Consider the following 15,016-nt stretch of genomic DNA (forward strand, 5'->3'; position numbering starts at 1 on the left):
GTCAAATCTTGACTGATTTTGATCAAGTAAAGGTCAGAATAACTGCAGTAATATCTCCAGATGAACACTTACTGGACTGAAGCAGCTCAGCTTTACTTGATTCTCCATCAATCATGTTTTAGAGTCTCAAATCTGATCCTCAGGATCTTTTGAGGAGCGTTTGTTTCCAGAAGCTTTACTTTCACTGTTCCTCAGCGGAGGAATGATCTTCACAAGCCTCCAGAACATCTCACATCTTCTGAGGAGCCTTTATTTCTTCAGCTCTCAATCACTGCATTATATGTTTGGAGCATTTCAATCTCATCTTACTGAGACAGATTACTGGAGATATAGAGTGATATTTAGATCATTTTATGTCAGTATCTGCTCTACTGTTATAAACATCTCATTGATTTACATTATAAGCATCAGAATCTCATCATATAAATATCAGCATCTGCACCAAATTCATATTTTGAGCTGTTTTTCCTCCATATTCTCACTATATCAGACTATATGAGCCATAAAAGCCTGATGGAGCAACTGAGATGCTCCAAAAAATAGAATGCACATTTTTTTAGATTTTTAAAATATTTGTCCAAAAAACTCGATCAGATCATAATGTGTGTGACACTGACCAGAGGCTGAATCCACAGCTGAGTTCACATCACTACCTGCTGCTGACATCACATCTGAACATACACAAATATAGAAGAGATCAGCATTAGTTCATTAGTATCACATTAGTTTTTAACAGGTCTGTTACATCAAGTCACTGATAAAAGCAGCATGGAATCAAGCTCATCACTTCCTCTTATGTTAAATGACAGACTTTAATCAAACATCAGTGCCAAAATTCTCTCTTATACTTCCAAGATCAATATATATCTGAGATTAAAATAAGGTATTATGACTGCATCTAGCTCAGAAGTAATGTGACAGTGACTCACTCACCTGTGCATGTGTCAAATGAATGTGACTGGTCACCGTCAATGTCCTGCTCAAACCCCGCCCTGTTTACACACACACTCACACACACACACGTGCACACACACACACACACGCACGCGCACACGCACACACACACACTCACACACAGACACACTCACACACAGACACACACACAGACACACACAGACACACACACAGACACACACACACACACACACACAGACAGACACAGACAGACACACACCATGAAAACAGAGACAGGAAGTTTAGTTTGGGCTCATTTAGGCTCCATGTGATAGCTGCAGGAAGTGATGTCACTCTTACTTGAACCCTGGAGCCACGTCAGCACAGCGTCCTGTCCGCAGCCAGATGCAGTATGGGTCATGCGTGTGGAGACAGCATCTGTGGAGGAACACTGAGTGAATAATGATAGACAATAAGCTTCGGAAGACATACGGTTTAGTTGAGTAATGAGTTTGCTGTCTCAAGTGAATGTGATGAGATACGGGTCTATTATGTGAAATAATACAAAGACAATAAACAGACAGCAAGTCTGACAAAAAAAAACCACAACATTACATCTATTCTGAATCATGAACCAATGACTCTTATTTTTCTTCCATGTTTTAATTTTTACAGTAAACCTCTGTTGTGCATCACTTTGTTTACCAAATAAAAGCAATTGTTAAATTTTTCATTTGATCACATTTGATTAATTAAATTCTTAATGTTTTAAGAGTTCATCTGAAGACCACTGTTTTTTGATAACAAAATTGTATTTAATCACATAATGAATTGTATAGGTTTCATGATATCAATTAATTAGACACGGTTTATGATAACTAAAATTTCATTTAACCAAAAATGAATCCAGAAAGATAAAAAACAGTTATCATAGATTTTCTGAAAAATAAACAAGGTCTTATTACTGTACTTTTTTTTATTTTTTATTATTAAACTGTTAAGGCTCAATTGATTAAACATGCTTTTTGTTTATTAACAATACACAATAAAGCGCTATATTCATTCTAGGGATGCACCGAAATGAAAATTCTTGGCCGAAACCGAAAACCGAAAACCGAAAAAGAGGAAACCAAGGCCGAAAACCGAAACACCGAAAGAAATTATGCCAATTATTAGTACCATTGCATTTATGGCTATGACTGTGTACTAACTTTAAATAATCGATTTTATCGATTATTTGTTGCAGCCCTATGTGAATGCCTCACCTCTTGCAGGTGGTGTGTCGAGCGCAGCGGCTGAGAGGAACTCTGATAATGCAGCTGGAAAACGCCACAAACAGAGCGTGATGCTCCTTATCCAGCTCCAGACCCAACACAGTGCGCTCTCCAGTACACCTGGAACAAGACGGCAAGCTTTAGACAAGAAAAGCTTCGTGACAGACAGTCAGAGCGGTGCTGCCGTGACGCTCACTGTGTGGGGCTGAAGACGTGGAGGTCCTCCAGCAGTCTGGAGCTGCGTGAGCTGTTGGCTTGAGTGCCTGTCAGGATCTTCAGGACCCGTCCGTCTTCAGAGCCCAGAAATACAACGCTGCGGTTCTTATGAGGCCCAGCCGCCGTGTCCACTACAATCTGAGTCAGCTTATACCTGCACAGTACAAACACATCAGTATGATGCAGAGTCACACAAACGTGTGTGTGTGTGTGTATGTGTGTGTGTGTGTGCGGTTGGCTGTTGATTGACGGCACAGACTCGTCCATCAGCGGATGCGTCTTAATAAATGAAAGCACAGAGTCTGGAAACTGAACAGAAGATGAGTAGGAGGACGCTGAACCTTCACCTGCACATGAACCTGGACTGAACACACAAACACACACAGACCAGAGTATTAGTCTTTTTTTTTTTTGTGTTGGTTTTTTCTTTTGTCATTTATTTATTCATTTATAAGTATACTTGTACAGTTTTTATCAACTTTTAGTTTTAGTTTATTTAGTTTTGGTTATGTAAATCTTGGCAACTAGCGGAAATAAAACAAGTGGAATTTTTTATTTGAACATTTTATTTTATTTCAGTTATTTTATTTCAGTAAAAAGTAAAAAATTTGGACACAAGAATGGGAAGTGTGTCCAAACTTTTGACTATACTGTACTATAATATAGCCTACACAAAGGATATCGGCCGATGGTATCGGTCTTGTTTTACTCCCTAATATCGGTATCGGCCCCCAAAAAACCCATATTGGTCGGGCTCTAATTGTAAGATATTATAACAATTTTAAACAGCGGTTTTCTATGTGAATATATATATTAAAATGCAATTTATTCCTGTGATCAAAGCTTATTTTCAGCATCATTACTCCAGTCTTCAGTGTCATAGTGTGCTTAATGCTCCATTATTATATGAAAAATGTATGAACACCTTAATTAATATCTTTTTTTCTCATATTACAATAATAAGGATTGGGGGGAAATTGTAATGACGTTGTTGTGTTTAATTGTAATGAAATAATAATAATAATAATAAAAAATATCTTAATGGTTATTTTCTTTATGCATAATGTAATTCCTTAATTTCTTTCCTCTGATTTTGTGCAAGTATGTTTCTGACAGTTTTGGTGAGATTCACTCTCACCAAAGAGTTTTTTTTCCAACTTAATGTTTGTGACATGAGCACCACTTATTTCTCGGAGTGTGTGTGTGTGTGTGTGAAGGTGTGTGTGTGTGTTTGTTTGTTTGTGTGAGTGTGTTTGTACCGTGGTTTGGGCACGTGTTCCTCAGGCACCGGCGTCCACATCGAATCACTGTTCTTCTGCTCCTTAAACTTCCCATTAAACACTCGCTCAATGTCATCCAAATAAAACCCGCACACCGCTGAGCCGGGAATGCTGGGACACACAGACACAGACTGATCAAACATGTGGTGCGGTGCGTGTGTGTCACATTTTAACCGGTACAGTATCAACAAACTCTTCATCTTTTCACTGCAGAGGAATCAGAAGCTGCATCTGAAGTGGCATTAGATGTATTCACATAGACTGTTTAATGAAGCCGTGGTGCCATAAATGCATTTACACCACAACATTTCAAATGCATAAATAATTTTGTAAGATTAATGTTTTAAATATTTTTGAACATACAAGTTAAAAATGTTGGGTAAAATGCAATACTTGTAAATATAACACCAAACCACCAGTAGATGATGGTAAATGACTGTTTTAATGAGCAAATCATTAGTCATTCATTCAAACGGCTGATTCATTCAGAATCGAGGCATCTGCCTTTATGAAAGGGTTACTGAATCATTGACTCACTTGATTCGTTCAAAAACGTGGATTCATTCAGAATCGAAACACTGCTGTGTTGCTCGGAGACACAAAACAGTTCTGCTGTGGCTTTGATTGAACTTCGTCAGCGAACTTGAGCAAAAACGGTCAATATTGTATTAGAAACTGCCAACTTTGTGTCTGCCTCACTCACAATGAAGAACTTCCACGCCAAGCTAGTGTGCATAGGCCATGAAGTTTTGGCGAAGTAACACATTAAAGGGGTCATATGATGCGATTTCAAGTTTTCCTTTCTCTTTGGAGTGTTACAAGCTCTTGGTGCATAAAGAAGATCTGTAAAGTTGCAAAGACTAAAGTCTCAAATCCAAAGAGATATTCTTTATCAAAGTTAAGAGTCAGCCACACCTACCTAAAACGGCTCGTTCTAACACGCCCCCACACTGTGCTGCATGAGCAGTTTTTAATCTAAATTAGATTGTATAATTTCGAAATTTGAAGCAAAAACAGAATGGTCTGACTTTAGTTTTGTGAAACTATACTACATAAAACCTATCTGAAGGAAGCAGCAGACGAGCTGAATGAGACGCAGATCCACTCTCTGACAGCAGGTGGCGCTTATGAACAGCAATGATACAGTGTTTCCTTGGTTACCGCTGTAAACAAAGCAGAGCTGCTGCTTATGAACAGCAATGATACAGTGTTTCCTTGGTTACCGCTGTAAACAAAGCAGTGCTGCGCTTATGAACACTACTTTAATATGCATCGTTCAGAAGCAAGATGAAAAGAAAATACCACATAAACTTTTTTTAAAGACAGTCATTTCCCCTCAGAGATACATTCATATAAACTCCTGCTCCAACTGTATCGCGCGATTTGTTTGGCATCTCAACCGATTTGAATCGTCACATATTCGAATCGATTTTCAACCGGCTCGCGGTTCATCGTCACATCCCTAGTTATTAATTTAATGTGAATAGGTACTCTTAAAAGTACAGAGTTGGGTACCGAACCCTAGTGGTGACTGTGTACCTGTTGATCTGTGTGGTGAAGACTCCCACCACAGCGGGTCGCTGGTTGATCTGCAGCACGTTGGTGAGCGACTGCAGCACATCGAAGTAGAAGAACGTGTCTCCAGGAACCGAGCAGTTCAGGCGCGCCTTCAGAAACGACGTCCAGTGGCGATCCAACACCCGAGTGGAGCCGCCGCTGTCGTTCTTACACACACGTGCCACGCGCGAATACACCACCTACACCATGAGGAGCAAGCAGGAATCACTAACTGATTTTATAACAGAACTGAATGTCTAAATCTTCTCACACACTCATCTTTTACCTTCCCAGCGCCGGTGTGCTCCACTGCGATCTCACTGAAGAAGAAATACACGTAGTTGCCGTATTCGACAGCATGCAGGAAGTGAGGCTCTGTAGAGACAACACAACACAGACAAGATAGCATGTTGTTTTTTTTTAGAATTATGAAATATACAAAAATACTTTTGTTGTAATTTAATGCAATTCCAGCTACCACGGTCATGTTGATGGCAAGAAAGAGGTTAAAAATAAGATAAATAGAATAAATAAATCTATTATAAAAGGCTGCTATCATGTTGAAAATCAACAGACCATCATATAGTAAAGATCATTATTATGTGACCCTGGAGCACAAAAGCAGTCATAAGTAGCACGGGTATATTTGTAGCAATAGCCAACAATACATTGTAATCCTCTGCGTCTTCAGATGTCGGGAGTAAATGACGACTGCGATGTTCATTATTACATCCAGCAACAAAACACCTCAATCGCTTAATCAGAGACATTCTTGTCTTCCCCTGCACCGGAGTCGACACAATGGCGGACAGCTCACAGCTCACTCAGGGCGGAGCTAAGGTAAGACGGACTTGTCAATCAACAATCGTGGGAGGGGCCTGTGCAGAACTACGTCACTCTGACAGGAATCTCAGAACAGCCTGATTTGAGAAAGAGGATTTTTAAAAAAACACTGGGTGGATTTTTATCATTATAGGGTGGATGTGTACACACACTTCCAACACACATTTATGTTCAAACAACAACAAAAGTGAATTTTGCATCCGATGACCCCTTTAGATTTTTTTGCACCCTCAGATTCCAGTTTTTCAAATATTGTCCGATCCTAACAAACCATACATCAATGGAAAGCTTATTTATTCAGCTTTCAGATGATGTATAAATCTCAATTTTAAAAAAAAATGTACCCTTATGACTGGTTTTGTGGACCAGGGTCACATATTAGGTTACATTATATAGGTTATTATTGTTAACTAAAATTTAAACCATTAAAAAAAAACATTTTCGTTACTTGAGTTAAAATAAACATTATATATAAAAATATATATTAAAAATTTTTTTTTTGTTTTACATTTTAGCTAGTTGTCAAGGCAACATTTTCATTTATATTAGCAGCAACACACATGATCTGAGGAACCATTGATATAAACATGCACCTCTGAGCCATTTGGAGTCGTATTTGACGGTCCGCAGGACGGGTCGCCCCTCTCCACCCAAACTCTTGTAGATCACAGCGTCACTCGCCTGGAAGTCCGTCACTGTGGCCGAATAGAAATGACCACCTGACATACAGAGACAAAAATAAAACATCAGTGAAAGAGTCAATCAAACTGGTGTCTGGCTGAAATTTAAGACTGTCAATCAAGAGCAATTTAATCATTTACATTACATTACTTTTATCCAAAGCGACTTACAAATGAGGACAATGGAAGCAATCAAAACTAACAACGGAGTGATACATGTAAACATGTTAATATTAATCATTAAGTGCCATGTTAATAACACTGATTCATTTACATAGTTCCATAATTTCATAATTTCCAACTATTCTCATTTCAATTTCAAAACTCTTGGTCAACAATCCACAATAATTGCTCAAAAAGGTCACATAAGTCTCATTACTAAAAAAAAAAAAAATGAATGAATGAATAAATAAATATTACATTTTAGTGAAAAATTAGTAGAAATATCTTCATACCACAATTACATTTAACACCACATTTTTCATACAAAGATATATACATACATACATACATATAATCAATCATCAAGAGGTCTGTGATCAGACAAAAAGACGGAATACAAAAACAATCATATTAATAATAATAATAATCAAAATACGGTTTTATTTTATCATTTAAATTATAAAATCAAATCAATAAATAAAAAAATATATTACCTTATGACTGGTTTTGTGGACCAGGGTCACATATTAGGTTACATTATATAGGTTATTATTGTTAACTAAAATTTAAACCATTAAAAAAAAACATTTTCGTTACTTGAGTTAAAATAAACATTATATATAAAAATATATATTTAAAATTTTTTTTTTGTTTTACATTTTAGCTAGTTGTCAAGGCAACATTTTCATTTATATTAGCAGCAACACACATGATCTGAGGAACCATTGATATAAACATGCACCTCTGAGCCATTTGGAGTCGTATTTGACGGTCCGCAGGACGGGTCGCCCCTCTCCACCCAAACTCCTGTAGATCACAGCGTCACTCGCCTGGAAGTCCGTCACTGTGGCCGAATAGAAATGACCACCTGACATACAGAGACAAAAATAAAACATCAGTGAAAGAGTCAATCAAACTGGTGTCTGGCTGAAATTTAAGACTGTCAATCAAGAGCAATTTAATCATTTACATTACATTACTTTTATCCAAAGCGACTTACAAATGAGGACAATGGAAGCAATCAAAACTAACAACGGAGTGATGCATGTAAACATGTTAATATTAATCATTAAGTGCCATGTTAATAACACTGATTCATTTACATAGTTCCATAATTTCATAATTTCCAACTATTCTCATTTCAATTTCAAAACTCTTGGTCAACAATCCACAATAATTGCTCAAAAAGGTCACATAAGTCTCATTACTAAAAAAAAAAAAAATGAATGAATGAATAAATAAATATTACATTTTAGTGAAAAATTAGTAGAAATATCTTCATACCACAATTACATTTAACACCACATTTTTCATACAAAGATATATACATACATACATACATATAATCAATCATCAAGAGGTCTGTGATCAGACAAAAAGACGGAATACAAAAACAATCATATTAATAATAATAATAATCAAAATACGGTTTTATTTTATCATTTAAATTATAAAATCAAATCAATAAATAAAAAAATATATTACTATTTACTGTGAAATAAAATGTTTTATTTTTTTATTATTAATAATAATAGTAGCACTAATAATATTTATCATTATTATTGTCTTTGTTATTTCACAGAACAACAGTAAAACTGCAACACTAATATTCAATATGACTATACAAAAATAATAGTTTATTATTTAAATTGTAAAAATGTAATAAAAATATATTATTATTTACTGTCAAATAAAATCTTTGTTAAATACATTTTATTTTATTATTATTATTATTAATAATAAATATTATTATTATTGTTGTTTAAATAGTTTGAGCAATTTTGTTGCATTTTTAGATTCATATTATTCTTTTTTTTTTTTTATATATGTCTATATTAGTATTATTTACTGTAAAATAAAATCTTTGTTAAATACATTTTATTTTATTATTATTATTATTATTATTAATAAATATTATTATTGTTGTTTAAATAGTTTGAGCAATTTTGTTGCATTTTTAGATTCATATTATTCTTTTTTTTTTTTTATATATGTCTATATTAGTTTTCATTTTATTTAAATTTGAGGTATTTTAGCACATAAAGTTAAACAGAAAATGAGAAATGCTACCTTGGCAACTAAATGAAATTTGAAGTTTAAAAACTGGAGCATTAAAGAGACACAGTTTTTTTCAACTGCTTACACACAAAATCTTTACTTGTCGAGGCAAGGCAATTTCTAAAATCAGCAGAAGCACACACCAAATCTGCAAAACCATACGCTAGTTCTCTGCCTTTGACTCGGTTTTCAATTTCATAAAACACTTTTTGCAAAACACAACACACAATTCTCTGCGTAACACACAAAAATCTAACAGGAAGTATCTTTTTCAAACACAACCAATCAAAAAGCCACACTAAGTACTATCCAAAAATATGATATTATGGCAAAGGTGTTTGCAACACAAGACAGACGTTTGCTTTTGAGATGTGTTTGTGATATTTTGAATGCAGTGCTTAATTTTTGCAAGAGATGTGAGGCATTTTGCATTTCGTGTGTGCAGTTCTTGGATTTGGATTTTTTGACACTTGTTGACAAAAACGAAAACCAATCATAAATGGTCAGAGGAAAACATAAGAGAAGGAAGTTAATATGAGGTGTAAGCATCTGCTGAATGTCTCTGAAGGTTCATGGCAGTGATAGTTTTCCGTCAGTAGGACTGAAGAGACATCTTTCATCCAGCTGCGTGTCGTATCAGACGCTCTTCATCTGATATCCGCTCTGCTCGGATGGAGATACTTACGCTGTTTCTTCCTCTCACGGCGCACTTTGACACGTCTGTAGACCTCCACGTCAGTATCTGAAAACACAGATCACCATGAGCCCTCGTGTGTGACAGATCAAATCAGTTTCATCTTTTCCCCCAAATTCTGTTTATTTTTTTATTTTTCTAGATTCTGTTTTAATGGTTAAATTAAATGCAATGGTTCAATCAAAAATTATAAACCGGATAGTTCCGGTGCTTGATTCTGATTGGCTGAGCCACGTTCGAAGCTGTTGTAAATGACTCTACAAAGTAACATACACCTTTGTTTACGTTTGTGTGTTGCTCGGCAACAACTTTGTTGCAACCACAACTGTTTCTGAGGAGCTACATTGTTTGGTGGCAGAATACTGTTTTTATTAATATCATTACACTTTATTTGTTCTGTTTAACTCCGCTTCGCGTCGTACTTAACAACGCCCCTTAGCTGTTATAAATTCACTGTAAACCACGGCTACACGGGGCTTATTGCTTTTATAAAACGGTTATTCCATATACGTAGTAAGCTGTAAACCACGGCTTCATGGGGCTTATTGCTTTAATCAACAACAACAAAAAATTTAATTAACTGAAATCATGAAACGTATAAAAAAAAAAAATGTAACAAAGATTTCATTTTTAGGCCTCTATGAAATCCATTTGATTCTTTCTTTGATTTTTTTATGTTTTCATTTTTCTGGACTACGTTTTTGATTTAAATTTGAGTCATCAAATATCATGTATGATTAATTGAAATCATGAAAATTACACAATTTAACAACAATGTATTAACACTTTTAGGGCCCTATGAAATCCATTTTTCCCATATTTCCTTTAAATTCTGTGATTTTTTGTTTTACTTTTTCAGAATTCAGAATAATTAATGGTCTAATTAAATTATAATATTCAAAAAGCATGCCTAATCAACCAAATTCAAATAATTTAAACTAACTTTTAAACTCCCCCCCCCCCCCCCCAATTCTGTGTTGTCTGTTTTAATTTTAATACAAATTTATTACCAAAAACAGTAGTAATCAATATAATAGTAGCATCAAATTAAGGCATAAAATATAATATAAAATCTCATTTAATACAAATTTATTTAATTTAAAAACACTTCTTCAATAACAGGTTTATTATTAAAATTAAAACATGTAAGTTGAGATATTTCCTTTAAAAACACAAATGTTTAATAGCTGTATTATTGTTATTGTTATAGTAATAATCATGCATGTTTTCGGCATCGGTGACACCTGTGTGTTTTACCTGCTGTGGGATGATTTTATCGACTGCAGAAGTGAGATTCACAACAAATACATGGTCTCTAAACAGAAGAAAAACACAAGAAAAAGTCACAATGTCTTCATGATTTCATGACTTCTCCAGCTGTTTCCAGTTCTTTTATACGTGTGGCCAAATATATCAACGTCTAACAGAATGACATTTCTTTAAAACCCATCCAATCCAGGCATGTGGTTTGGTGAACAGACTGATCTTCAGTGACCTGGCAGCGATGTACAGCATATGCTGGATCCGGATCATCCGCTGATAGTCCAGACCCAGACGCTCCGTGCCATTATTAAACATCAGACCCTGAAAACTGGGATACCGGTGCGAGTCTGTGGAGCACAAGAAACAGAGCAGATAAAACCAGCATTTACGAAAAGCAAGCAGATTTATGTGATGCTCTGAACAGAACGTTAGTTGTTTATAGGTCAAGACTGGAATCAACTGAAACTAAAACTAAAACCTATAACACTAGAGATGCACCGATCGACCGGCCAGGGACCGGAATTAGCCGATTTTCCGGTCTGCCAATTCCGAGCCGGTCTTTCTAGATGTCACACTTACGGAGACTGATCATGTATTTATGTCGTGCCAGATGAGGCTTGTGCAGAACGTTATTGATGCATACTGTGGTAGTAAAAAAAAAAAGTATAATATATGATTTAGGTACGCAACATTGCACGAACAAAACATTTCAACAAGATTGCAATGTGATTTTATACAATAGTAGTTCAATAAACAAAAAGCTACAATTAAGTGACCCACATTTTAGACACAATATTGACTGTTTTTGCTCAGTTTCGCTGATGAAAATACATCCAATCAAAGCCACAGCTGAACTGTTTTGTGTCTCCGAGCAACACAGCGGTGTGTCTTTACTGAATGAATCCACGTTTTTGAACGAATCAAGCGAGTCAATGATTCAGTAACCCTTTCATAAAGACATGAATGAATGAATCAGCCGTTTGAACAAATCTGTTGAATGAAGGACTAAATGACTCACTCATTCAAACAGTCATTTGCCGCCACCTACTGGATTGGTTTCATGTTTAAATTTTTCATTGCATTTTTAAAACTTTAATCTTATAAAATTCTTTGTGCATTCGAAATCTTGCAGTGTAAATGCATTTATGGCAGCTCAGCTTCATCAAACAGTCTGTAAATACATCTAATGGCACTTCAGATGCAGTTTCTGTGTTTCCTCTGCAGTGAAAAGATGGAGTTTGTTGGTACTGGTTTCATTTGAATGGTGAAAGATGACACATTTAATAAAGTTAGTGAAAAAATTACAATTTAAGAAATATAGTGGGAAATTACATCTGTTTTGTTATATACAGCAACTTCTTTTCAGTTAATTATTTCTACCTCTTTTCTAGTCACAGAGCACTTTATTTTGAGAGTTGTTTAAGTGAGAGAACATCTGTAACTTTGTCCAGATTGGGGGAATTGTAATGTTTAATAATTTTTTTTAATTATTGCATTAAAGTACAGATTTTTGTTTGTATATGCTGTCAATTATAGTTTTTAGAAAGAGAATCGGAATCAGCAAAAATCGGTATTAGCAGGTCACACTTGCAAAAAAAAAAATCAGAAATCAGAATCGGCCATGAAAATTGCAATCGGCGCATCTCTAAAAAACACTTCAAGGCACAATATGCAAGTTTTCGCCACTAGAGGTCGCATTTTCAAAACAAAGGCGAAGCTTGATGACGCTCACGGATGAGGTAATGAATTAATGGTCTGTACCTTCCACAGTTATTCAAACAGCGAATAAATTATACAGAGAATGTGAGAAAAGAACATTTACATTGTGAAAGAACATTATGACTGACTTAAGTCTAGCGCGAGTTTAAGCTGCACTCTCACTTATAATCAGTAAAGCTGTCTATACACGGCTTTATGAATGAATCTCTTACAACATACGTACATCTGCACTTTGTTGTTTATGATGAGAGAATTCGCGAGTGCGTGCTCTGATTGGTCATTGTATTCATAAGCTCAACTCATGTGTGATTGGTTATAATGCGCAACACTTTTCATTTCATTTTATTCGTGACAGCCGTAATGGATTTAGTTTAACTGTACAGCAGCATTTGTGTCTTGTGTTGCCATAGCTTCTACAAGCGGAAACTGAGGATATGCGGATATTACGTCATTGATAAGCGACAATGAACAGGGATGAGCTATTATTAAAAATGTGAATTTCTCTGGATTTACAAATCCTTGGGAACTTTTGGGATAACATAAATACACAACTGCATGAAATATATCACACTGTGCAAGTAGTTTTTGGATATTTTATTATGAAAATCTTACATATTGTGCCTTTAAACTTATTTTATCTCCACTAGTTGCCAAGGTGGTGTTATTTATGTATCATTGAGATATTATTGTAGTTTTATGTATGTATATATATATATATATATACAGTGGGTACGGAAAGTATTCAGACCCCCTTAAATTTTTCACTTTTTTAAGTGACAAAAAGTAACAAGTAATAAGTAACAAAAAATTTTTTTTTTATGGTTTTAGTTTTTGTTAACTGTAAATACCATGCACCAAAGGCAAATCATTTTTTCATTTAGTTTAACAATGCACTTAAATAACTCCAATTTAAACTGAAACAAAAATTAATAAAAACTATATGAACAAAAAAAAAAAACTTGAAAGAAAAAGAAAACTAAAACTAAATCAAAATATTTAAAAAAACTATAATAGAATCTCAATTTTCCTAAAATAACACGGGCTGGAATACACTACATGACTTTTAAAATATGAACAGATTTTAAAACACCAGGCATCACTTGCTGACAACAATTTCAAACAACTAAAGTAAAATAAAAATATTTTTTTTCTCTTTTTTTTTTTATTCTCTTTTTCAAACCCATTGATTTAAGATCAATGGGTTTGAATGAGTTGTAACATTTTGGTCAAGTTTTGCATAATATGCCTTCAAAAGCCATTAAAACAAAAATCTATTGATAAGGAGGACAGAATGTGATCAGTGATTGGGGACGACTTGAAGCCGCGCTGCGCTGACCTATGACATCAAAGTACCGCGAGCGCGATTCGAAAGCATACGGAGCGTCTGCTCTCTATAGCTTTTGCAGTACTTTGATGTCATGCACCGACCGCTTGAAGTCCAACACACCCACTCACTGAGATCCCGTCAGTCATGTGACTCACCTTCCAGACGCAGCACACTGATTGGCTGCAGATCGCTGGGGAAGGGCGTGGCAGTAGCGATGAGTGGGAGGAGCCAGGCTAAAGAGACCATCGCCATGACGACAGAGTAACGCCATGTCCTGTCAGTCATCTGCACAGGAAATAAAAGATACAGACAGATGACATCACTGAGATGATATTTACGAGTTATTGTGAGTTTGAGTTTGTAGTCTGGCTGATGTGATTTTAAGATGTTTACATTGGATGCTGATTAAAATCTAGTATTTATTTTTATGATTGGTTTAAATATATTTGCTCATTATTAGCAAATGGTTTAAAAAATGCCTATATTTGAACAATTTAAAACTGACATTAGAATGTCTTTGGAAACAATTTATTGAAAGCAATAAGAACTATGCAACTGTTTTAAATGTACAATTTTCTTTCCATATACCCATATTGGGCAATATTATGGATGGAGGACTCATATTTTAGCTGGAAGCAACATCTTAATGATGTATTTGTTTCTTACAAACTAGGGATGGGTCACGATTTTCGTATATTCGATTAGTTGATTTAATTATAGAATATCGAATAGGTTGTGTGATTATTGTTGTGCGTGGCATAAAAAAATACTTGCTAGTGCTGGGCGGTATGACCAAAAATTGATATCACGGTATTTTTCAAAATTATACCGGTTTCACGGTACATGACGGTATTTTTTTTTCATGCATGACCGGGTGTTAACCATATCTTCTACTGATTGGTATACCACCCAGCACTAAGACTTGCGTAGCATATAACGGCTACAGTAACTTGGGACTAGGCATGGGCCGGTATGAGATTCTGACGGTATGATAACCTTAAATAAAAATATCACGGTTTCACGGTATTGCGATTACAGCTCTAAAATAT

The 15,016-nt window shown here is 35.2% G+C and overlaps 1 protein-coding gene across 1 annotated transcript in view; it reads right to left on the reverse strand.

Annotated features, from left to right (window-relative positions):
• LOC107714755 (semaphorin-6D-like) overlaps positions 1-15,016 on the reverse strand; it is a 27,782-nt gene that overhangs the window by 3,231 nt on the left and 9,535 nt on the right. The window contains exons 2-16 of the mRNA XM_016520719.1: positions 14,123-14,252; positions 11,154-11,268; positions 10,916-10,973; positions 9,590-9,706; positions 8,010-8,061; positions 7,649-7,774; positions 6,658-6,789; positions 5,508-5,596; positions 5,204-5,421; positions 3,644-3,775; positions 2,365-2,748; positions 2,160-2,288; positions 1,255-1,332; positions 934-992; positions 618-671 (exon numbers count right to left, since the gene is read on the reverse strand). Of these exons, the coding sequence (XP_016376205.1) occupies positions 618-671; positions 934-992; positions 1,255-1,332; positions 2,160-2,288; positions 2,365-2,748; positions 3,644-3,775; positions 5,204-5,421; positions 5,508-5,596; positions 6,658-6,789; positions 7,649-7,774; positions 8,010-8,061; positions 9,590-9,706; positions 10,916-10,973; positions 11,154-11,268; positions 14,123-14,252 (1,873 nt within the window). The remainder of the gene's footprint in view (positions 1-617; positions 672-933; positions 993-1,254; positions 1,333-2,159; positions 2,289-2,364; positions 2,749-3,643; positions 3,776-5,203; positions 5,422-5,507; positions 5,597-6,657; positions 6,790-7,648; positions 7,775-8,009; positions 8,062-9,589; positions 9,707-10,915; positions 10,974-11,153; positions 11,269-14,122; positions 14,253-15,016) is intronic.

Source organism: Sinocyclocheilus rhinocerous, unplaced genomic scaffold (genome assembly GCF_001515625.1).
Source record: "Sinocyclocheilus rhinocerous isolate Xijiao unplaced genomic scaffold, SAMN03320098_v1.1 scaffold359, whole genome shotgun sequence".
Taxonomy (NCBI): Eukaryota; Metazoa; Chordata; class Actinopteri; order Cypriniformes; family Cyprinidae; genus Sinocyclocheilus; species Sinocyclocheilus rhinocerous.